Source organism: Acipenser ruthenus, chromosome 36, assembly GCF_902713425.1.
Source record: "Acipenser ruthenus chromosome 36, fAciRut3.2 maternal haplotype, whole genome shotgun sequence".
Taxonomy (NCBI): domain Eukaryota; kingdom Metazoa; phylum Chordata; class Actinopteri; order Acipenseriformes; family Acipenseridae; genus Acipenser; species Acipenser ruthenus.
In genome coordinates, this window is record NC_081224.1 from 4,782,516 (window position 1) to 4,805,040 (window position 22,525).

Here is a 22,525-nt window from a genome sequence, read left to right on the forward strand (position 1 = left end):
CTGAAAAAAGGCAATGCGATGGAGATACACAACAACGCAGGAAGCTGGTTTGCCCATAATTTATGCAAGACTTATTTAGAGTGAACATGTGGAGGAACAGGTCTGGTTTCCTTAAAGGGGAAAACCATAGAAACGGAAACCATATCTTTGCGGAAAATATGCAAAAATAATTTGATAATATATTTTACTGTTAAGTTGCGTTTAAATGTATAATACAAATTTTAAACAAATATTTAATCCACATTAAACGTTTAAACCCTTACAGCGCTAATAAAATCCCAGGAAATAGAACTATATGACTCAAATGCCAGGGAAGATAACTATAACATTTCCAAGGATGTGGACACATTTCTTCATTTTTCAGTTACTGTCATAGACAAGCTGGCTAACATACTAACACCATTAGCTCCTCCTCCTCATCTTTTACATTATTATTATTATTATTATTATTATTATTATTATTATTATTATTATTATTATTATGATTGATTTCTTAGCATTTTCATGGAGTTGGCTAGATAAATGCAAATAGATTTGACTGCTTCAGTTTCTTTGGCATTTTATTTAGGATAAGTAAGAGAGATTTGTTGATCAACCGAGCAAGTCAGGGAAACTAACGCTCCTGCACTCCTGCAAAACAGAGAATTTAAAAGCTGTGTAGTTATTGTAAACCCCCTGTCTGTGGCATAAGGCAGCATAGAGACCTCAACAGTCATTTCATCCCTTGTTGGGGTGAGGGGAATCTACTTGCTTTTAAAGTTTGTTTCTTAGTTTTCAAGTTGGCAATAGCCGTCTCTTCCGAACTGCGGCCAACTCAGAATTCTGAGTGATAATTCCCACTGTTCTATCCTAACTTGACTGGCTGGTGCGTGTTACTATGGAAACAAATAAGGGGGCTGGTTCCATGAAAACTTTGGCTCTGTGAGATCAACAGGGCGGTGCAGATTCTGGTAACTAGGCGACCTGATTTGAACCATCCTGCTGAGAACTATTTGTAGCTGTCGGGTGGGTGCTTGAGTTATCACTACTTCATACAGTGGTGAGGGCATAGAATGGGCTACCAAGGGTTACCTAGCCACATAATTTAAGACCCAACTTAACAAAGATCAATCAGCCGCTCGGATTGTTATGTTTGTTATGAAAATCTGTTATTTGCCTGTTTTGTTCCCTCACCCTTACCAAGCTGGGTGCAAATTCAGATCAGTCTACAAGGCGTTCAGAAGTTGTAGGGGTTGCAAGCTTTCATACAAACAAGAAAACCTATTAACAATGTGTCATGCATGCTGCACACACAAGTATAATTTTCTATTAAATTTGTAGAGATAGTATTTACATTTAATAGTCTCATCATTGTAGATACAAGCTATTCACAAAACACTTTCCAGATTGAAAACAAAGCTTAGTCTGGTTTCACCCTGCCCCCAATTATCACTTGTCTTGGACCAACTACTGTTACACTAGTGCTGATTGAAGGTCTGTGTAACTGTCGTGGCAGGAGGATTGACTCGCACGCCTCAGTCATGTGGACAGACTCCACAATTGAAGCATTTAATCTACCCACTTGAAGTAGTGCAAGTTCCCCACTATCAACCAACAGCTTCCCCTCGGGGCTCCTGTACTGAAAATGTAGTTAGTATGACTTCATCACACTGTCAACTTGCCGTGCCCTGCGCCAGCCAGGCTTCGTCTTGGCTCACTTAATACAAGATCTTTGACAAACAAGTCTGTTATTTAACGATTTTATTCTTGAAACTAATTTAGACATTTTTTACTTTAGTTGATGTTTTTGAAGCAAGACAAATGCATCCCTGGTAGAGGCCTGTTCAGGTTTTTCCTTCGCTTCTTAAGGGACAAGGTGGTGGTATGGCAACCATTTCTGGTAAAGAATTACATTTTTTGTAATGAAAAAGAGGTTTATACATCATTTGAAATCCTGTATTTTATGTTTATGGCCAAACTCCTATTTTGGCTGCTGTTATTTATCGTCCCTTGTAGAGTCAACTCTTCAATCTGAATTCAGTTTTTATCAACAGTTATTGTTGAACATGATGGGATCTTACTTTTTTAGGTGATTAATGTACATGTTGATGTTGCTAGAGATCCTCTTGGTAGAGATTTTCTGGCATTGCTTGAGTACTTGGATTATTCTACATGTTACTGGTCCTACTTATATTCATGGCCATACATTAGACTTGTGTATCCATGGTCTAATTATTCACAATCTGTCCATCATTCTGCAGTTGTCTTTTGAAATGTTATTACCCGACCTATGAAACAGCCAACATGCTGTATTAAAACTAGATCTCTAAATGTGTCAACTTTTAAAAAGCTCCTGGAAGCTTTGTCTATTTTAGATTGTGCTCACTCTGGCACGGTGGGGGAGTTGGTAGATGACTAATGCCACTCTGAACCTTGGATACTATTGCACCCTGTAAAGTGAAGAAACTGTCTAAACTATAACGCAGATGAGAGCTACAGGACTTCAGGAACATTATCTAACTTGGAAAGATACTCTTTGAAAATACAGGGCTGCCTTGTCTCTAGCTAGATCGGTCTATTCTGATCGTATTGACAAAAATAAGAATAACACAATATTTCTCAGTCCATAACAAGCACCACAGGCCCAACTGGGACGGTAACATTTTTTAACTGTGTAATGTATATAGTATAGTGCACATGGCTTCCCTTTCATTTAACTGTGTAATGTATATAGTAGAGTGCGCATGGCTTCCCTTTCATTTAACTGTGTAATGTATATAGTAGAGTGCACATGGCTTCCCTTTCATTTTTTAACTGTGTAATGTATATAGTATAGTGCACATGGCTTCCCTTTCATTTAACTGTGTAATGTATATAGTATAGTGCACATGGCTTCCCTTTCATTTAACTGTGTAATGTATATAGTAGAGTGCACATGGCTTCCCTTTCATTTTTTAACTGTGTAATGTATATAGTAGAGTGCACATGGCTTCCCTTTCATTTTTTAACTGTGTAATGTATATAGTAGAGTGCACATGGCTTCCCTTTCATTTAACTGTGTAATGTATATAGTATAGTGCACATGGCTTCCCTTTCATTTTTTAACTGTGTAATGTATATAGTAGAGTGCACATGGCTTCCCTTTCATTTTTTAACTGTGTAATGTATATAGTATAGTGCACATGGCTTCCCTTTCATTTAACTGTGTAATGTATATAGTATAGTGCACATGGCTTCCCTTTCATTTAACTGTGTAATGTATATAGTATAGTGCACATGGCTTCCCTTTCATTTAACTGTGTAATGTATATAGTATAGTGCACATGGCTTCCCTTTCATTTAACTGTGTAATGTATATAGTAGAGTGCACATGGCTTCCCTTTCATTTTTTAACTGTGTAATGTATATAGTAGAGTGCACATGGCTTCCCTTTCATGAATGCAGAAAAGTGGGTCAGCCAAAAAGCTTTCCCACCACACATCGTATTTGAAGTGCTGTTGGTAATACTTGTTACCTCGACATGACAATGTTTTTGTTTTTTACAACTAAGCAACCAACTGCACCAATAAGCCAAAAGTAAATGTTTAAATCATTAAGAAAGAAATTCTGAAAATAAATTAAGACAAATATAGAGTAGAGTGGAAGAAAGACTTAATCTGGCTTCATGATGACAGTGAAACAAATGTCAGTTACTCAGACTTGCAGATAAAATGGCAACTTTTTTGTTGGGAATTCAGTCTCACAGTAATAGTTTGCAAGATAGCAGGTGTTTGTTGCTGTGACTGCAGTGAAAAAAGATGCACCGATGGATACCCAGATATGCCACGTGGAAGCTGGACGACGGGATCAAATAACATTTTGATTTGGGATACAATGTGTTCAGGTCAGAAATGCCATTCACAATCTTTACAGGACTCGTTCGTATCAGCAGTATGATTGGTGCTGACATGGGAGAGGCTACAAGCGACAACGATCTGAGAACGATGTACACATACATTTTCAAATCTTGAATACGGTATTTTCATTTTCTGACAAGCACACAAATGTGTGCATGTTAAATGGCTGAAATACTACAATACCATATTTAAAGGCTTTGCTTAGCTGCTTTTTTTATTTAAAGACGTGGGCTCTCTGGTTCCCGTACACATTACCAAACATACGGAAATGAAAAACCATCATGAAAGGATATGCATGCGAGCGAAAGTGTTGGATCCCCCCGCCCCCCCCCCCCCCCCCCTCTCAGGACAGAGTGTTTGTTTGTGTTCACAATGCAGTTTGCAAGTGCACTTGGCTCGTTTTATATGGGGTGTGAACCGGATGTTTACAATATCCTGCAAGGCATATTGAAAGATGGCAGATATTGATGTATTGCTCCAGTTTTAGATTCTTACATATTGCTGTGGAAGAAAGCACTGGTGGAGCACTTAACTAATTTTTAATGAAATACATTTCTTGAATGCCTACAGTAGGAGAATGCAGTTTACACAATTCTGCACGGTTCTCCTAATGTCTGCGTTTAAACAAAGTAAAATATTCAGTCTTTTCTCATATTACTATTTTGAGTTTTGCAAGATTTTGGTGTCTGACCAAATTTCTACCAGAGCTTGTTTCTTGCGCTGTCCATGTAGTTTAGTATTACCAGATTTCCACAGTGAAAAACAGCGTTTGTTTTTTCTTTAATTTACTGAAGCTGTAGCAACTCTGAAGCCAAAAATAACATTAAATAAAATAACATAATAGTTTAAAAATTAAACATTGAGTGAATTTATTGGAGATATATTGTCATCTAGTCAAAACATGTTAAACTGTCAGACATCAGAAATCAGATGAGCAACTGTATACCAAATTGACATGCCAGCTGACAAAAACAATGATGCAAAAATTCTTGGTCTGTTTGAATCTAATCAAACCTTGGAGCGTTTTTTATTGACATGTGAACAATAACTGGGTGTCAGTCAAGTACAAAACCCACAACGTGTACATTAGATCCCATTCCTACTACAAAAGTATATCCAAAAATAAATAACAGCGTTTTAAATATTAACAGCTCTCTTTCATCGGGTATTGTTCCTAATTCTTTGAAGACAGCAGTAATAAAACCTTGCTCAAGAAGCCCACACTCGATCCCAGTGTGCTTAACTACAGACCTGTATCAAATCTTCCTTTTTATCCGAGGTGTTAGAGTGGTGGTGGAGCAACGTAACAGATTTATTGCTGCACAGAACATTGCTGAGAAATTTGTCTTGTGTTAGGCCGTATCATAGCACTGAGACAGTGTTGAGGTCCTCTGACGTGGGCATGCCTTCGGTTCCAGTTTTACTGGATTTAAGTGCAGCTTTTGACACCATTGATCACTCTGTTTTAATTGATCATCTTAAATATGGTGGTACTGTCTGGTACTATCTCTAACGTTTGTTTGTTTGTTTGTTTGTTTGTTTGTTTGTTTGTTGATTGAGGAGGGGAGACCTCTATCAAATGTTACATGTGGGGCTCCTCAGGGTTCGATTCTTGGCCCAGTTCTGCCAGGGTGATGTGTGTCTCTTTTTTTTTTTTTTTTTTTACTATTTAGCATTATTTGACTCATTTTAAATACATAACTGTTTTATGGGTATTAAAATTTAATGATTTTTTTTGTGTAAAGTGATTTCTGGCGGCCCTTGTTAAATCGTTTTGAATGACCTTTGCTGCTGCAACAGTTTGCCACTCCTCCTATTTGTGTTGTCTGTAAATGTAACAAGTTTGCTTACTATACCAGAATCTAAATCATTAATGTAGGTTAGGAATAGCAGAGGATCTAATACTGATCCCTATGGTACACCACTGGTTACCTCGCTCCATTTTGAGGTTTCTCCTCTAATCAGTACTTTGTTTTCTACATGTTAACCACTCCCTAATCCATGTGCATGCATTTCCTTGAATCCCAACTGCAGTTCAGTTTGAGAATTAATCTTTTATATGGGACTTTGTCAAAAGCTTTCTGGAAATCTAAATAAACCATGTCATATGCTTTGCAATTATCCATTGTCAATGTTGCATCCTCAAAAAAGTCCAGCAGGTTAGTTAGACACGATCTCCCTTTCCTAAAACCATGCTGACTGTCTCCCAGGATATTGTTACCATATAGGTAATTTTCCATTTTAGATCATATTATAGTTTCCATAAGTATACATATAATAGAAGTCAAGCTTACTGGTCTGTAGTTACCTGGTTCGGTTTTGTCTCCCTTTTTATGGATCGGTATTACGTTTGCAATTCTCCAGTCTGTCGTTACAACCCATGTGTCAAGAGACTGTTACATGATCTTGGTCAGCGGTTTGCAAATAATTACTTTCATTTCTCTGAGTACTATTGGGAGGATCTCATCCGGCCCAGGGGATTTGTTTATTTTAAGAGCTCCTTGTCCTTTTATGCTGTTTTCTTGTTAGTTTCGCACTTTGTAAAAGCAAGTTGCCAATAAAAGGAGGAATATCACTAAGAGGAATATCTTGGTCACACAGGTGGAAAACATCTAATTGAACTAATGTGTTTTCTTTAATATTTTACAGAACAGCCAGACAGTAAGAAACTAGCTTCTCAGAATGACCGTAAGTAATAAGCAAGTCTTTCACTAATCTTCACTCTGGGGGACTGATTTATAACAAAGTAAAATAAGTGGTTAATGAAATTCATTCAAATGTTAAATGAGATCAATATTCTACAAATACAGTGCGCTCTCCTTCCTTCACTATACTAGCATTACTACGGTTAGGGCTTGTTTACAGTAAAATGTAAAATAACTACTTTTATTCAAGAATGCAATTTTAGTATTTCTAAATTCAGCATTAATATTTAAAGATGAAGTACTGTGCTTTACTGTGCATGGGCCCTACACCAATTCACTATTCAGTATTTCATGGTTCTTTTGGATGTTTAAGTTAGACAGCAGAACAGGAAATTGCTGACTAATGGCCATTGCACACTGGATCCGATAACGCATCCAAATTTAATGTGCGTCTAAACAGAAGAAAACGATCCTGTGCATTCCCTACTGTACCTTGCACAATGAGTCCGGAATTGTAAAAAAATGATCCTGTGCATTCCCTACTGTACCTTGCACAATGAGTCCGGAATTGTAAAAAAATGATCCTGTGCATTCCCTACTGTACCTTGCACAATGAGTCCGGAATTGTAAAAAAAAATGATCCTGTGCATTCCCTACTGTACCTTGCACAATGAGTCCGGAATTGTAAAAAAAAATGATCCTGTGCATTCCCTACTGTACCTTGCACAATGAGTCTGGAATTGTGTAAAAATGATCCTGTGCATTCCCTACTGTACCTTGCACAATGAGTCCGGAATTGTGTAAAAATGATCCTGTGCATTCCCTACTGTACCTTGCACAATGAGTCCGGAATTGTGTAAAAACGATCCTGTGCATTCCCTACTGTACCTTGCACAATGAGTCCGGAATTGTCGTATGACAGTGATGCGTCAATGTTGGAATCGAAGCAAGTTTGATTTGACGTGCGTTAAAAATTACATTGACCAATGAAGCGACTGGGAAGACACTTGGGTTCTTGCAGTACCCTGAACAAAATGGAAAATCTAATTACTTTGATAAATGCAACAGATTACAAAGAACACATATAGTAAGACATTGCCGTGGACTTGGGCATGAATCGTATGTACTATATAATATGAAAACGTGGATTTTGTATAGTAAGTCATTGCAAGCATATACTTTTTTTATTTCTATTGTAGTCGAGGAAGTAAAGAAACAATGGTCTAACCTGGAGACGCATCAGAGAAAGAAGCGAGACAGTGTCCAGTGTGCAAAGGCATTTTATACTGTACGAGTGTTTGTATGTGTGCATTCCTCCCGAGATTTGGCGTATTGGACCTTTCTGCATATGCACCCTCTTGTGGATAGCAGCTGCCACTGCACCTACAGATTGGCATACATTTAGAAAAAACACTTCCCCGCTTGACTTCAGATTTTAAACTGACTCATGTAGCTATAATATAATTATTTCAGTTAGCTTCTCTTTACTTTAATAAAGTGTGATTTTCAACCTGCTGATTGCATGACAGCAACCCTTTTTTAAATGCATTTTGGGTCGAGTGCTCATTGTGGTCAGATCTTGAGTTTTGTTTTCTGATTTTCAGCAGTCGGAGCACAGCTTGCTGCTATCCACCAGCAAAGGTAACAGTAGAAATCCTAGTTTATTTGAAATTTAATTCAAATCAGCTGTTTATAGTAAAACAATTTCATGATTAAAAAAAGAGGTGAAACTGGTCCCTCATTTATAGCCACGTTCCAAATGAAAATTTGACTTGCTGTATTAACTCTATGGAATATATATATATATATATATATATATATATATATATATATATATAGTGTGTGTACAGTGTTGAAATACTAAACTCTTAATCAATTCAGTGAGGAACTATTCTACTAGAAATCTCTCGGTGTCTACAGTGTAAATTCAATCACACATTTTGACTTAGTCTTTCTGTGTTTTAAATGGCACTCCAGACATTAGGAATTAAACGAGTTCTAGTCAAAACGATTGTCATAGAAATGTGATAAGTTAGTTTTCATTGTGTGTACTGCACATCCAGCCTCTCTCTCTCTCTCTCTCTCTCTCTCTCTCTCTCAGGACGACTATAACCGAGGAGTACCGGGTGCCTGACGGCATGGTGGGACTCAGTAAGTAGTGTGTCTGATGCACAAGTTCCATTTATAATGTTGAGAAGGGGGGCTGCTGAAATAGTTACATTACAGATTTAAAATGCATATAGAAAGTAGTATTTAAAATAATTGTTTAATATTTATCTTTCAGTAATCGGACGGGGGGGTGAACAGATCAATAAAATACAGCAAGACTCGGGGTGCAAGGTACAAATAGCACCAGGTAAGCTACTGAGCCCCCCCCAAAACAATCCTGATATTACAAAGATTTTCATTGGAGAGTTTTATATTTTAAATGTTAAACGCTTTATTTGTTTAATTCCCCCCCCCCAGACAGCGGTGGTCTACCAGATAGAAGTGTTTCTTTGACAGGGTCTCAAGACTCTATCCAGTAAGTAAAGCTTCTTTCTCTTTATACAAGCTTATAATTGACTGACCTAAACATTTAGCTTCCCTAAACACCTGTCACTCTTAAGTACAACATTTGAAATTGTGCCTCGGATGTATTGGATGAAGCTGACACCCCGGGATCCTTCAAGAAGCTGCTTGATGAGATTCTGGGATCAATAAGCTACTAACAACCAAACGAGAAAGATGGGCTGAATGGCCTCCTCTCGTTTGTAAACTTTCTTATGTTCTTATCCCGTGAAATCCTTTTCATTTTGTTGGCCTTTAACCTACATGTTTGTAGAAGACTCGTTGCTAATTCTCCCCCTCAGAAAAGCGAAGGGGCTCCTGGACGAAATTGTCTCTCGTGGCCGAGGCGGTCCCCCCGGCCCCTTCCATGACTCCACGAACGGGCAGAACGGCTCGGTGCAGGAGCTCATGATCCCTGCGGGCAAGGCGGGGCTCGTCATCGGCAAGGGGGGCGAGACCATCAAGCAGCTGCAGGTGAGACATCACACTGCTCCCCAAAACAAATACAACTAAAGTATACTGTAGCAACCCTCCGACATCCCCAAACGAAACACACTCTGCCTCAAGCAGGTGGGAGACATGGCTACTCCAGAGTCTAAGAAAACAACAAACTACACACCCGAGCAGCTGTTCATCCAAACATAACAAACAGCTGCAGGTGAGAGAGCATGACAGGACTGTGTGCTCCCCCCTCCCCCTGAAAACTAAACTCTGCACTGCAGCAACCCTCTTAATTACCTTGGGTTTATTTAGTTCTTTCTTGTTTCTCCAGGAGCGTGCGGGTGTGAAGATGATTCTGATTCAGGACGGCTCTCAGTCTGCGAACATGGACAAGCCCCTGCGCATCATTGGAGACCCCTACAAAGTGCAGGTCAGCTCAGAGACCCCACTTAAGATGTGTTGTCTATAGAAGTCTTTGACCAGCAAGCTTAAGTTATAAGAAGTGTGTAGTGTGGCTGTGTACTAACCCTGCTGTTTCTTTCACCGTCTCTCTGTCTGTGCTCAGCAAGCTCGTGAAATGGTGATGGAGATTCTGCGGGAGAGAGACCACGGTGGCTTTGGGGAGAGGAGCGAGTACGGCTCCCGAATGGGAGCGGGGTCCGGAGGAGGGGGTTCTGGGTCTGGAGGAGGGGGCATAGAGGTAAGGGTCCCCGTTGATTCCCCCCCCCCCCTTCAATGAGCAAGCTGTGTGTCTGTGCTGAGTTGACTGACCTCAGTTTTATTTCTGCTGGTTTGTGTATCGAGTGGATGGAAATAAGTAATTGCATAGTAGTTTGAACCATTTCTTGTTTTACTAGGAGTCACCTATACACTGTGGCTAATTAAACTTGTAATAAAACATTGAATAGGTCGAACTATTATGCAATAGGAGTCTTGTTTCCATCGTTGCATTGGCTGGAATGTCCCCTGTACTCTCCATTTTTTGTGTATTTGTGTCTTTGTGCTGAGTTGACTGTCCCCAGTCTGTTTCTCTGTGTGTATCGGTGTCTCTGTGCTGAGTTGACTGTCCCCAGTCTGTTTCTCTGTGTGTATCAGTGTCGTTGTGCTGAGTTGACTGTCCCCAGTCTGTTTCTCTGTGTATCAGTGTCGTTGTGCTGAGTTGACTGTCCCCAGTCGTTCTCTCTGCAGATCCCTGTGCCTCGGCACTCTGTGGGAGTGGTGATTGGTCGAAGCGGCGAAATGATCAAAAAGATCCAGAACGATGCCGGAGTTCGAATACAGTTCAAACCGGGTCAGTGAAGGGAGAGGGGGCAAAGTGAGATGAGCATGGGCAGGCTCAAAAGATGGAAAACTAACACTTCATGGAGGGCACTAAGACTCCTCTTGCACAGCAGTTTCGCCCATTTCAGATTTTAGCTTGATTAGCCACAAGCTCAGGGTGTCTGATTTTAAACTCTTAGTTAAACTAGGAATGGATCAAACCGCTATGCAATGGGAGTCTTATTTCATCTATGGTGTAGGGGAAGTAAAACTGATAAACAATAGTATTGATGTCAAATATGTTTGTTTGGTATAGCTGAGAATAGAATAAGTTAAATGGACAAAGTCACGACACTCTGGGCTCCAGTGATTGAGAACTGCGCCCCGGACAATGCATTCACTTTAGTTTTGTAGATTCCAAAACGCACCCTTGTAATGATGTCATATATGAACTCTTTCCTATACCTATGTATTCATGGCAGATTCCCAACCCTAACAAACATTACTTTTTAATCTGTTATCTCTGATATTCACCCATCCAAGCAAGCGGAGGCGGAGTCTCTCCTTGCATTCCTGAGCTCCAAATACCACACCCAGCTTCTCAGTTAATTTGTTACAGAAAATAACATTATAAAATAATTCTAATACAAAAACTATGAGGCATCATGGGGATTTCAATACCAGGGAGGGGGGGTTGCTTTGGAATAACCTTCAAGTGTTTAGTGGCGTGTGGCCTCCTGTCTGACCCTTGTCTGTTTCTCGTTTTCAGATGATGGCACGGGCCCCGACAAGGTGGCGCACATCATGGGCCCCCCAGAGCGCTGCGAGCATGCGGCAAGCATCATCAATGAGCTGCTGCAGAGCATTCGGGTGAGAGCAACGACACTGAAACCAAAACCACAAACGACACTGCCCTACTGCACCCAGTCCAGGGGTGCGTTTAATAGGCAGAGCGTTACGTGGCGCTTTCTATTAAACGACCTGCACGCCGAGAGCGCTTCCGAACAGTAGTGAGTCGAGTAGTAACATACAAAAAATGCATAGCTCGCTTAAAGCAACTATTAATAACAGCGATTTCTTGCCTGCAATTGTGAAATGGCTCGCTCCTAACAGACAGTTCAATAACTGCTGTTACGGGGCGCCACGAGAGAGCGCTCTGCTATTGAATGCAGTCCTGGGCTCACAACTCCCCTCAATGAAGTCTATTATTGAAATGAATAGGAGCCAGAAGTTTGAGCAGGGTTAGAAACTCATAGTAGCCCTGCTGCTGCACCTAGTCCTGGGCTTTAGAACTCTCCTTCCGTTTTATATTATTGAAATGACCAGGCGTTTCAACAATTAGGTCGCTGTTAAATCTACTCTGAATTAACTGGTTCTCATCACAGCATGAATAAATCTCACCGAGTCTGTTGGGTTATTAATAGGAGTTGCTCATGCAGCTGTAAGGGAGGAACAATTTATTCAACACCAAACCCCTGATCATTTCAATAATACTTAATTGAGTTCTGAAAACCAGGATCGGGAGCAACATGGTGGAGGACAGGAGTTGCAGTCAATACGTTCATCATTGAATTCAGACCTCGTTGGATCTTTACCATTGTCATGATTTTTCTCTCTCTCTCTCTCTCTCTCTCTCAGAGTGGTCCTCCAGGCCCCCCAGGTCCTGGGATGCCCCCTGGGGGTCGTGGACGGGGGCGGAGTCAAGGGAATTGGGGTCCCCCTGGGGGGGAGGTCACCTTCTCCATCCCTAGCCACAAGTGTGGGCTCGTCATTGGCAGAGGTGTGGATGGGGGAGGCGGGGTAGAGTGGATCAATTTTAAACTGATAGCCTTTAGCAACTCCTGTTTTGAAGACATTTAAGAACATAAGGAAGTTTACAAATAAGAGGAGGTCATTCAGCCCATCTTGCTCGTTTTGGTTATTAGGAGCTTGTTGATCCCAGAATCTCATCAAGCAGCTTCTTGAAGGATCCCAGGGTGTCTGCTTCAACAACATTACTGGGGAGTTGTTTCCAGACCCTCACAATTCCCTGTGTAAAAAAGTGCCTCCTATTTTCTGTTCTGAATGCCCCTTTATCTAATCTCCATTTGTGACCCCTGGTCCTTGTTTCTTTTTTCAGGTCAAAGTCGTCCCCTGGGTCGACATTGTCTATACCTTTTTTAGGATTTTGAATGTTTGAATCAGATAACCGCGTAGTCTTCTTTGTTCAAGACGGAATAGATTCAATTCTTTTAGCCTGTCTGCATACGACATGCCTTTTAAACCCGGGATAATTCTGGTTGCTCTTCTTTGCACTCTTTCTAGAGCAGCAATATCCTTTTTTGTAACGAGGTGACCAGAACTGAACACAGTATTCTAGGTGAGGTTTTACTAATGCATTGTAAAGTTTTAATATTACTTCCCTTGATTTAAATTCAACACTTCTCACAATATATCCGAGCATCTTTTCTGCCATGTGTCTGCCCAGTTCTGAATGCTGTCTAGATAATTGAGTGACCTTTGCTGCTGCAGCAGTGTTTGCCACTCCTCCTATATGTGTCGTCTGCAAATTTAACAAGTTTGCTTACTATACCAGAATCTAAATCATTAATGTAGATTAGGAATAGCAGAGGACCTAATACTGATCCCTTTGTTTCTCCTCTAATCAGTACTTTCTGTTTTCTACATGTTAACCACTCCTTAATCCATGTGCATGCATTTCCTTGAATGTAAACTTATGGAAAATGACCTATATGGTAACAGTATCCTGGGAGACAGTCAGCATGGTTTTAGGAAAGGGAGATCGTGTCTAACTAACCTGCTTGATTTTTTTGAGGATGCAACATCGACAATGGATAATTGCAAAGCATACGACATGGTTTATTTAGATTTCCAGAAAGCTTTTGACAAAGTCCTGCATAAAAGATTAATTCTCAAACTGAACGCAGTAGGGATTCAAGGAAATGCATGCACATGGATTAGGGAGTGGTTAACAGGTAGAAAACAGAAAGTACTGATTAGAGGAGAAACCTTGAAATGGAGCGAGGTAACCAGTGGTGTACCACAGGGATCAGTATTAGGTCCTCTGCTATTCCTAAACTACATTAATGATTTAGATTCTGGTATAGTAAGCAAACTTGTTAAATTTGCAGACGACACAAATAGGAGGAGTGGCAAACACTGTTGCAGCAGCAAAGGTCATTCAAAATGATCTAGACAGCATTCAGAACTGGGCAGACACATGGCAAATTACATTTAATAAGAGAAGTGTAAGGTACTGCACGCAGGCAATAAAAATGTGCATTATAAATATCATATGGGAGATACTGAAATTGAAGACAGAATCTATGAAAGACCTATGAGTTTATGTTGACTCAGAAATGTCTTCATCTAGACAATGGGGGGAAGCTATAAAAAAGGCCAACAAGATGCTTGGATCTGTTGTGAGAAGTGTTGAATTTAAATCAAGGGAAGTAATGTTAAAATTTTACAATGCATTAGTAAAACCTCACCTAGAATATTGTTTTCAGTTCTGGTCACCTCGTTACAAAAAGGATATTGCTGCTGTAGAAAGAGTGCAAAGAAGAGCAACCAGAATTATCCCGGGTTTAAAAGGCATGTCGTATGCAGACAGGCTAAAAGAATTGAATCTATTCAGTCTTGAACAAAGAAGACTAAGCAGCGATCTGATTCAAACATTCAAAATCCTAAAAGGTATAGACAATGTCGACCCCGGGGACTTTTTTTAACTGAAAAAAGAAACAAGGACCAGGGGTCACAAATGGAGATTAGATTAAGTGCACTCAGAACAGAAAATAGGAGACACTTTTTTTTTACACAGAGAATTGAGGGTCTGCAACCAACTCCCCAGTAATGTTGTTGAAGCTGACACCCTGGGATCCTTCAAGAAGCTGCTTGATGAGATTCTGGGACCAATAAGCTACTAACAACCAAACGAGCAAGATGGGCTGAATGGCCTCCCCTCGTTTGTAAACTTTGTTCTTATTTCATGTTAAAATACAGGCCCCAAGTAGCGTAATTATTTGCAGAGTAGTAGTGTCAAAGCGCAATGGAAGGAACATTTGGAATGACTCGATTTCAGATACTATAGTGTATCTAAAGGGTTAGGCTAATATTGTCTGATTTTTTTTTTTATGCTTTTTGCTTTTATTTGCGCCCTGCAGTTTCATGGTACTTGAAACTGTAGTGACCGACTGCTGTGTCAAAGGAAAACGGTGTGCCACTGAGATGTCCTGCAGTGTTGATACCAAGCTTTTTCTATTGTGTCCTCCAGTTTTAAACAATCAATCATTGTCTAATCCTAAACCATTTTTAAACATACCAGATATAGTGTAGCTTTTTTAAATTTATTTATTTTTTAATCTGAAATGCTTAAACTGTTTCTTTTGGGACCAGTTAGGAGTAAATAGTCTGTTTGTTTGTTTTCCAAATATTTTTTTTAATTGCCTACCTACCCTAACCACACATTTTATTTTGCATAATAGATTTTACTGTAGACGTTACAGTAAGTAATATAGCTGGGTATCGTACAATTTATTTTTTCCCCCCACCTGTTTGTTTCATGATAGTGTGTGTGTGTGTGCCACCCCTCCGCCTCCCCTATTCAAGAATTCTGAAGTCGCCACTGGAGCTGCAGCATGCTGTTTCCCACATTACTGTACACAATTAAAGGTGCAATCACCAATTCCACACACATTTTCAGCCAGTTTTCTATTGCAGGTACCTCGATGCCAAAAGTCAGTTCTTGTTGATATTGCAGTGCTGAAATAAAACTCCATTGCACTAATGGAGTACTTTGTCAGGCTACAAGCAGACCACTACTAGTCTAGCACATGCTTAAACCATCCAGAATTGCTCCAGAATGCACCATTTGAATCCCTTTTTTCAAAAATGTCCCAGTGGGATGAGGGGACCCCCGTCCTCCACACTTCTCCATCAGCACTACGTGCCACAATGAGATCGCTGCCACCCTACTACCTTGTAAATCCCACATAATTTAACCTTAATCCCTAGTGGTGACGTTAATCCTTGTTGAATTTCAGGCGGGGAGAATGTGAAAGCCATTAACCAGGAGACGGGTGCGTTCGTGGAGATCTCCAGACAGCCCCCGCCCAACGGGGACCCCAACTTCAAATTGTTCATCATCCGGGGTTCCCCCCAGCAGATTGACCACGCCAAGCAGCTCATAGAGGAGAAGATCGAGGTACTGGAAATTATCCTGTACCTGCACAGGGCTTCCACTATGTTCACTTTACTAAAAGTTCAAATAGAGTTCAAATAGATTTTGAAAGTGAATGTAAGTTTAAGCCGTCTCGCTGACCTGATCACTGGTTCCGACATGTGGTTCTGTTTGTCTTCCAGGCTCCTCTGTGTCCAGTTGGCCCTGGTCTGGGTGGTCCAGGCCCTTCAGGTCCAATGGGCCCCTACAACCCAGGCCCGTACAACCAGGGGCCTCCTGGTGCACCCCCACAGTAAGTCTGAATAAGTTTTGGTTAAACTTTTTGCAGTCATGAACATGATTTACCGGTGTGTAACTTTGAGGTTTGGCAGTACCTGTCTAATTAAATAGATAAGGCAGGGGTGCCCAAAGTTTACAGAGCAGAGAGCCGCATAGCAAGGTTACTGTGGGGCACAATGTGACCAAATAGCATGGATTGCAAATTGAAGTGCATTTACTTCTGTTGCTAGCCATTTCAATATTTCAATTTTTAAATAAATTACAAACTTGCATGCACATGGATTTAGGAGTGGTTAACATGTAGAAAACAAAGTACTGTTTTAGAGGATAAACAAAGGGATCAGTACTAGGTCCTCTGCTATTCCTAAACTACATTAATGATTTAGATTCTGGTATAGTAAGCAAACTTGTTAAATTTGCAGACAACACAAATAGGAGGAGTGGCAAACACTGCTGCAGCAGCAAAGGTCATTCAATTATCTAGACAGCATTCAGAACTGGGCAGACACATGGCAGAAAAGATGCTCTGATATATTGAGAAGTGTTGAATTTAAATCAAGGGGAAGTAATGTTAAAACTTTACAATGCATTAGTAAGACCTCATCTAGAATATTGTGTTTAGTTCTGGTCACCTCGTTACAAAAAAGGATATTGCTGCTCTAGAAAGAGTGCAAAGAAGAGCAACCAGAATTATCCCGGGTTTAAAAGGCATGTTGTATGCAGACAGGCTAAAATAATTGAATCTTCAGTCTTGAACAAAGTAGACTACACGGCGATCTGAATCAAACATTCAAAATCCTAAAAGGTATAGACAATGTCGACCCAGGGGACGACTTTGACCTGAAAAAAGAAATAAGGACCAGAGGTCACAAATGGAGATTAGACAGAGAATTGAGGGTCTGGAACCAACTCTCAGTAATGTTGTTGAAGCGACACCCTGGGATCCTTCAAGAAGCTACTTGATGAGATTCTGGGATCAATAAGCTACTAACAACCAAACGAGCAAGATGGGCTGAATGGCCTCCTCTCATTTGTAAACTTTCTTATGTTCTTATTTGGCATTTACTTCCTCTTTCAATAATATAAAAACATTAACCCAAGACATTAACATGTATTCCTGTTGCCAATGACAATAACACCTCAATTCAATAAATTAAAAGAATCAGATTTTACTATATTACTGTTGTCAATGTAATGCATTTATTAACTATGCAAATGACTAACAATAACCCGCCATTTCAATAAATTGTAAAATTAAATCGGCATTTATTCATGTTGTCCGTGGCTAACAAGCTATTCAATAAATTGTGAAGAATCATTACCATCTCTGCGCACGGTATGTGGGGTCGACTAAAATCAGTTTTTTATGTTCCTTTTTATTATTTATTATTTATTTGTTTATTTAGCAGACGCCTTTATCCAAGGCGACTTACAGAAAAATTAGACTAGTCTTCCAGGCCTGGAAAACACATGGAATGAGAAAAAAATAAAACGTCTGGAAAAAGATTACAGATGCCTTAGTAAACTCAAACGAATAAGCAGTTGCATCAATTCAAAACGTGTTTGGGCATACTGTAGCTTGTATTGGCGCGCGGGCAGCAACATTAGAGTCCAGGGAAGGTCAGTTCAGTGCAGACTGAAAGCATCAATAACTGCGCCGCTTGACCGCGCTCTCGGTTCAACTCGTTGAGGACAGACACTGCGATGTGGCGAGACAATTTGTTCGCTAACATTATGCATTGAGACTGGTTATGTTAGTTGCAACTGGTTTGTTGTATGTTATAATCTAGTTGGAATCAAATTTAGTAACGATAGCAAGCTACCGAGCTAGTCAACTCGTTGTTAGAGAGAGATGGTGCGTGAGTGTGATCCTGATGCTGTGGTAATCTTTTCTCAGAAACGTAGGCTACTGGTAGCTAGCTAATTGTTGTTGGGGGAAACAATATGCAACATGAAAGTAGCTGTTGTGCAGTGCTTCCTCATTGACTGATTCATGTTCACTTCAGGTAATGCATTGAGAATGAGAGCGGACTACGTGTATCAACATGTGTGAATTTCCTAATTGCTTATGCCTCGAAAGTATAGAAAATGGTTATTCCCCACAAACTTTGCTTTTGTGACCAGGACAGTGATATTTTGAAATTTACCTATTTTCCAGAACATTCCAGATAGATTCAGTGCTGAGTAAACTTGGAGTAACTTCTAGAACTTTCCAGTAATATAAATAGTAGTATAAATACAGGGGCCTTAAGCCCACCAGTTCAGTTTAGTTCCAGCTGCCTAAGTGGATACATATCTGTATTCTTCTGAGGTGGCATCAAGGTCATAGGAGACTTCAAAATGGTGGCATTCCTGATGGGTCTCCAAGGCGGTTTTACCAAGTTTCCCTGCTATCTTTGCCTTTGGGACAGCAAGGACACCAAGGCGCACTACCAAAGGCGGAACTGGCCACAGCGGACAGAGTTCTCTTTGGGGAGGAACAACATCAAGTGGGAGCCACTGGTGGACCCCCGGAAGGTGCTGATGCCACCACCTGCACATCAAATTGGGCCTCAGAGCTCTAGATAAGGAGTCGGCAGCCTTCAAGTACCTTCAAGACTTCTTCCCTAAGCTGTCTGAGGCAAAGGTCAAAGCCGGTGTCTTCGTCGGACCACAGATAAAGAAGATCCTGGAGTGCAATGAATTCCCCAAGAAGCTCACTAGTAAGGAGAAAGCGGCTTGGAACAGCTTTGTCGCAGTGGTTCGGGGTTTTCTGGGCAATCACAAGGCTGAAAACTATGTGGAGCTGGTTGAGACTCTGGTGAAGATCTATGGTACAATGGGCTGTAGGATGTCCCTCAAAGTCCATATCCTTGATGCTCATCTTGATAAATTCAAGGAGAACATGGGAGCGTACTCGGAGGAGCAAGGCGAGCGCTTCCACCAGGATATACTGGACTTTGAACGGCGCTACCAAAGACAGTATAACGAGAACATGATGGGAGACTACATTTGGGGGCTGATTTGTGAAAGTGATTTACAGTATAATCGTAAATCTCGAAAAACTACTCGCTTCTAAATCTTTTGTAGTCATTTTTGTATTACTTTAGTATATAAAAACATGTTAATTTGGATTCATGTTGTTTTTTTCTGACTTTGTGAACGAAAAGACACAAATTCGCCCGTTTTCTCATTGGAAATAGGTAAATTTCAAAATATCACTGTCCTGGTCACAAAAGCAAAGTTTGTGGGGAATAATAGCCATTTTCTATACTTTTGAGGCATAAGCAATTAGGAAATAACACTTACTACCCAGGAATAAAAATTGTGTTACATAGTGTTATCAACAGCATTGAAGTAATGCAGAGAAGTCGTCAGGTGACAGCTCTGGACCAGAATCTTGCACAGTTAAGAGAAAGTGAAACAATTGAAGTAAAGAGACTAAAACGTGTTTTTTTGTTTTTGACAGAGAAATAGCTGTGTAAATTGTTATATTGAGTGACTGAAAGTAAATAAAGTATTCCATATCTGTCCTAAAGTACTTATGTTGGTGGTTTCATTTCAGTTTAAGTTATGACATTGGATATGCTTTTCATGTGTCTACTATTCTCCACTTCTTGTTCTGGAGAGGTGCAGTGTGTGCAAGAGTTTGTTTCATGACAAAGGTCGTCTGCTGATTTAATTGATCAGGTGTGTTATAGAGGGCAGGCTGTATAGAGAGCCTGCACACACTGCAGCTCTTCAAGACATGAAGTGAAGAATACTAACCTAATGAAAAGTCTGGGTGGAAGATATTAAAGTAGCCTAATAAAGAAACAAGATGATCAATATTGAAGTTTAAAAACACAAGCCTATTGGTAAATCTTTAGATATTAAAGTAGTAAAGAAAAGGGAGGGTCAATGTTACTGTTTGAAAGTGGATTCATTGATAGGTTTAGAGATTGATTAGCACCAACTTGGTGCTGGTGTGTGTAGGGACAGTCCATAGCCTGGAGCTGTTTCCCTAGTTGCCCTGTAGGCAAGCACCAGGGTCTTGAATCTGATGCACCCTGCCACCGGAGGCCAGTGGAGAGTGCAGAGGAGAGGTGTGACATGACAGTGTTTTTACACACGAGGTACCTACTGAGGCTGTGTGGCAGCCAGTCATTGATAGTAATTGCGTGTTTCGCCACTCGGTGAGTAATGTCTCCCTATTTATCGTAAAATGTCCTGGAAAATGATTTCTTAGTGGGAACCCTGTATGTTTCTGTGCTTCTCTTCCTTTTTTTTAAAAAATTCTGTTGCTGTTCTTTCCCCTACCAGCGGAGGACCCCCTCCCCCTCACCAGTACCCTCCCCAGGGATGGGGCAACACCTACCAGCAGTGGCAGGCCCCCGGACCCCATGACCCAAGTAAGCCTATTTTTATTTATTTAATTTTTGTGAATTTTTCTGAGCATGTCTGTGCAGGTACATGTGTAAGACTCCCACTGCATCATTCCAGGTTTTTGTAGGTGTTTTACCTGCACACAAGCTGCTTGGGTTGTGTAAGATGAAGCTGGAATGCCTCATATTGGTATGCAATGGGAGGATGTACATCATACGTTGTCTAATTTCCCTTATAAAAGTTTACTATGGTATGTTTGCAGTTTTCCTATTGGTATATTATGCACCTACCATAGTTTATCTTGGTTTGCCATGTTTAATATTTTACCATACCTCTGTGCTTTACAATGCTTGCATAGATATGCTTTCACTGGGCTTGTTACAATTTGCTGTGCTTTTACTGTGGAGAAGCTGTTTTTATAAGGGTTGCTGAGCTGTATCTGGGAGGCATTGACATCCAAGCAAAAGAGGGCATAAAAACAAACAGCTGTACATTTTAAAGTAACGCTGTACCAAGCAGAAGTAAAAGCTTCTTATTTTTTAAGTTGTAATATGGGATGAATTCTACTGTTTGCTAGCTCATTTAAAAATGAAAGACTATTTGTTTGCTCTTTAAACCCATGTGTGAAATAGTCACTTGCTGGTTCTTTCAAAAAAAGACATACTTTTTTGGCAGCTGATACATTTCAAACCGCAGTGTTTGTTCGAACCAGCAGCAGTGTATATAACCACTGCTTCTGCTTGATTGATCAACCTCAATAGGGCTGAATTTTAAGAATTAATAAAATAAATTGAAGGACTATACTTTGAACTAAAGGTCTTTTCTCAGTGTCTCCAGTGCTAGGTGTGGTAGTATATAGATAAGTATATAATGCCATGCATAGCCCTAAGTCTGCACTTCATGGCTTCAAACATGACAACATTGTAGGAGGAAATGTAGTCCCATCATTTAAGTCTGTGAAAAGACTTAATTTCCCAGAAATCCTCAACAAACGGGGGGAGATTGATAGTCATCATGTAACGGAGGCAGCTGTGCGTACTTTACTGGGAGGAGGTCGGTATAGGCAGACCTGTGTGGCTGTACTGCTTTTGAATCATTCAATAGTTTAGCTACCACTCCAAGGAGGAGTTAGTTTGCCTTTTAAGTATCAAACCTTAATCCTTTGTGTTCCTTTGTTGGACCTGGTCCAACATTGCAAAAATCCTGTTCTAGTCTGTCGGACTCAGTCAGACATGGCAAAAAAACCTGTTTTAAGGTCATGTGTCGGCTCTGAGCTGAGAGCTGAGTCGTCTCCCAATTGTCAAAGAAAGTGATTACGATGAGCCAGATGTGGAGGGGGGTGGAGATGCGCAGATAGTTTTGTGATAGATAGGCGTCTGCTTTGAAACGTATCATACACTGTATACTTACAGATAAATTTGTGAATAGCATGTACATAGTTATATTTGTTCTGTAATTTGTTGTTGGGTCAAATTTGTGCTTTTTTGTTGTATTGTGCAGTCCTTATAGTTATAAAATACATTGTTGGTTATTTTGTTCACTTGTTTTCTTTGTTAGGGGTGTTTAGAGCAAATTACTCCAGTTCCAAACTTAGTCACTAACTCAACAAAACCTATTTTTTTTTTTTTTAATGTTCCCTGCTATACAGTTTGTGGTGAAAAAATGTGTATAATTCTTTCCTTTTGGAGTATCACTTTGATTTATATAGTGATTTGAAACATGTTTTGTCAATGTCACTTTTAATTCAATTTGAACAGCACATGGTCTAAAGTGTTAATTTTGTTCCCCAAAATTAATTAAATAAGACCTGACTTGCCTGACTCAGTAATTGCACTGCAAAGGGTTTAGGCACAATGTGCAGTGCTTGACAAATCGGCATACGGGTGGGCATCTCCCCATTTTTAAACACGCAGGAGTACTGTTGCAGTGTGTTGTGTCCACCACCATCGGCA

General features: G+C 40.2%; 1 protein-coding gene across 3 annotated transcripts in view; it reads left to right on the forward strand.

Moving 5' to 3' along the window:
* Positions 1–22,525, forward strand: part of LOC131706585 (far upstream element-binding protein 2-like) — a 38,361-nt gene that overhangs the window by 13,683 nt on the left and 2,153 nt on the right. Inside the window, exons 3-16 of one of the 3 annotated variants that reach the window (XM_059007943.1) lie at positions 6,525–6,563; positions 8,128–8,161; positions 8,622–8,671; positions 8,805–8,876; positions 8,987–9,044; positions 9,373–9,544; positions 9,843–9,941; positions 10,077–10,211; positions 10,685–10,802; positions 11,541–11,641; positions 12,410–12,551; positions 15,814–15,974; positions 16,133–16,242; positions 20,511–20,599. In XM_059007943.1, the coding sequence (XP_058863926.1) occupies positions 6,525–6,563; positions 8,128–8,161; positions 8,622–8,671; positions 8,805–8,876; positions 8,987–9,044; positions 9,373–9,544; positions 9,843–9,941; positions 10,077–10,211; positions 10,685–10,802; positions 11,541–11,641; positions 12,410–12,551; positions 15,814–15,974; positions 16,133–16,242; positions 20,511–20,599 (1,380 nt within the window). Of the gene's footprint in view, positions 1–6,524; positions 6,564–8,124; positions 8,162–8,621; positions 8,672–8,804; positions 8,877–8,986; positions 9,045–9,372; positions 9,545–9,842; positions 9,942–10,076; positions 10,212–10,684; positions 10,803–11,540; positions 11,642–12,409; positions 12,552–15,813; positions 15,975–16,132; positions 16,243–20,510; positions 20,600–22,525 lie in introns of all 3 variants that reach the window. The other 2 variants (XM_059007942.1, XM_059007944.1) reach the window with 2 other exon arrangements.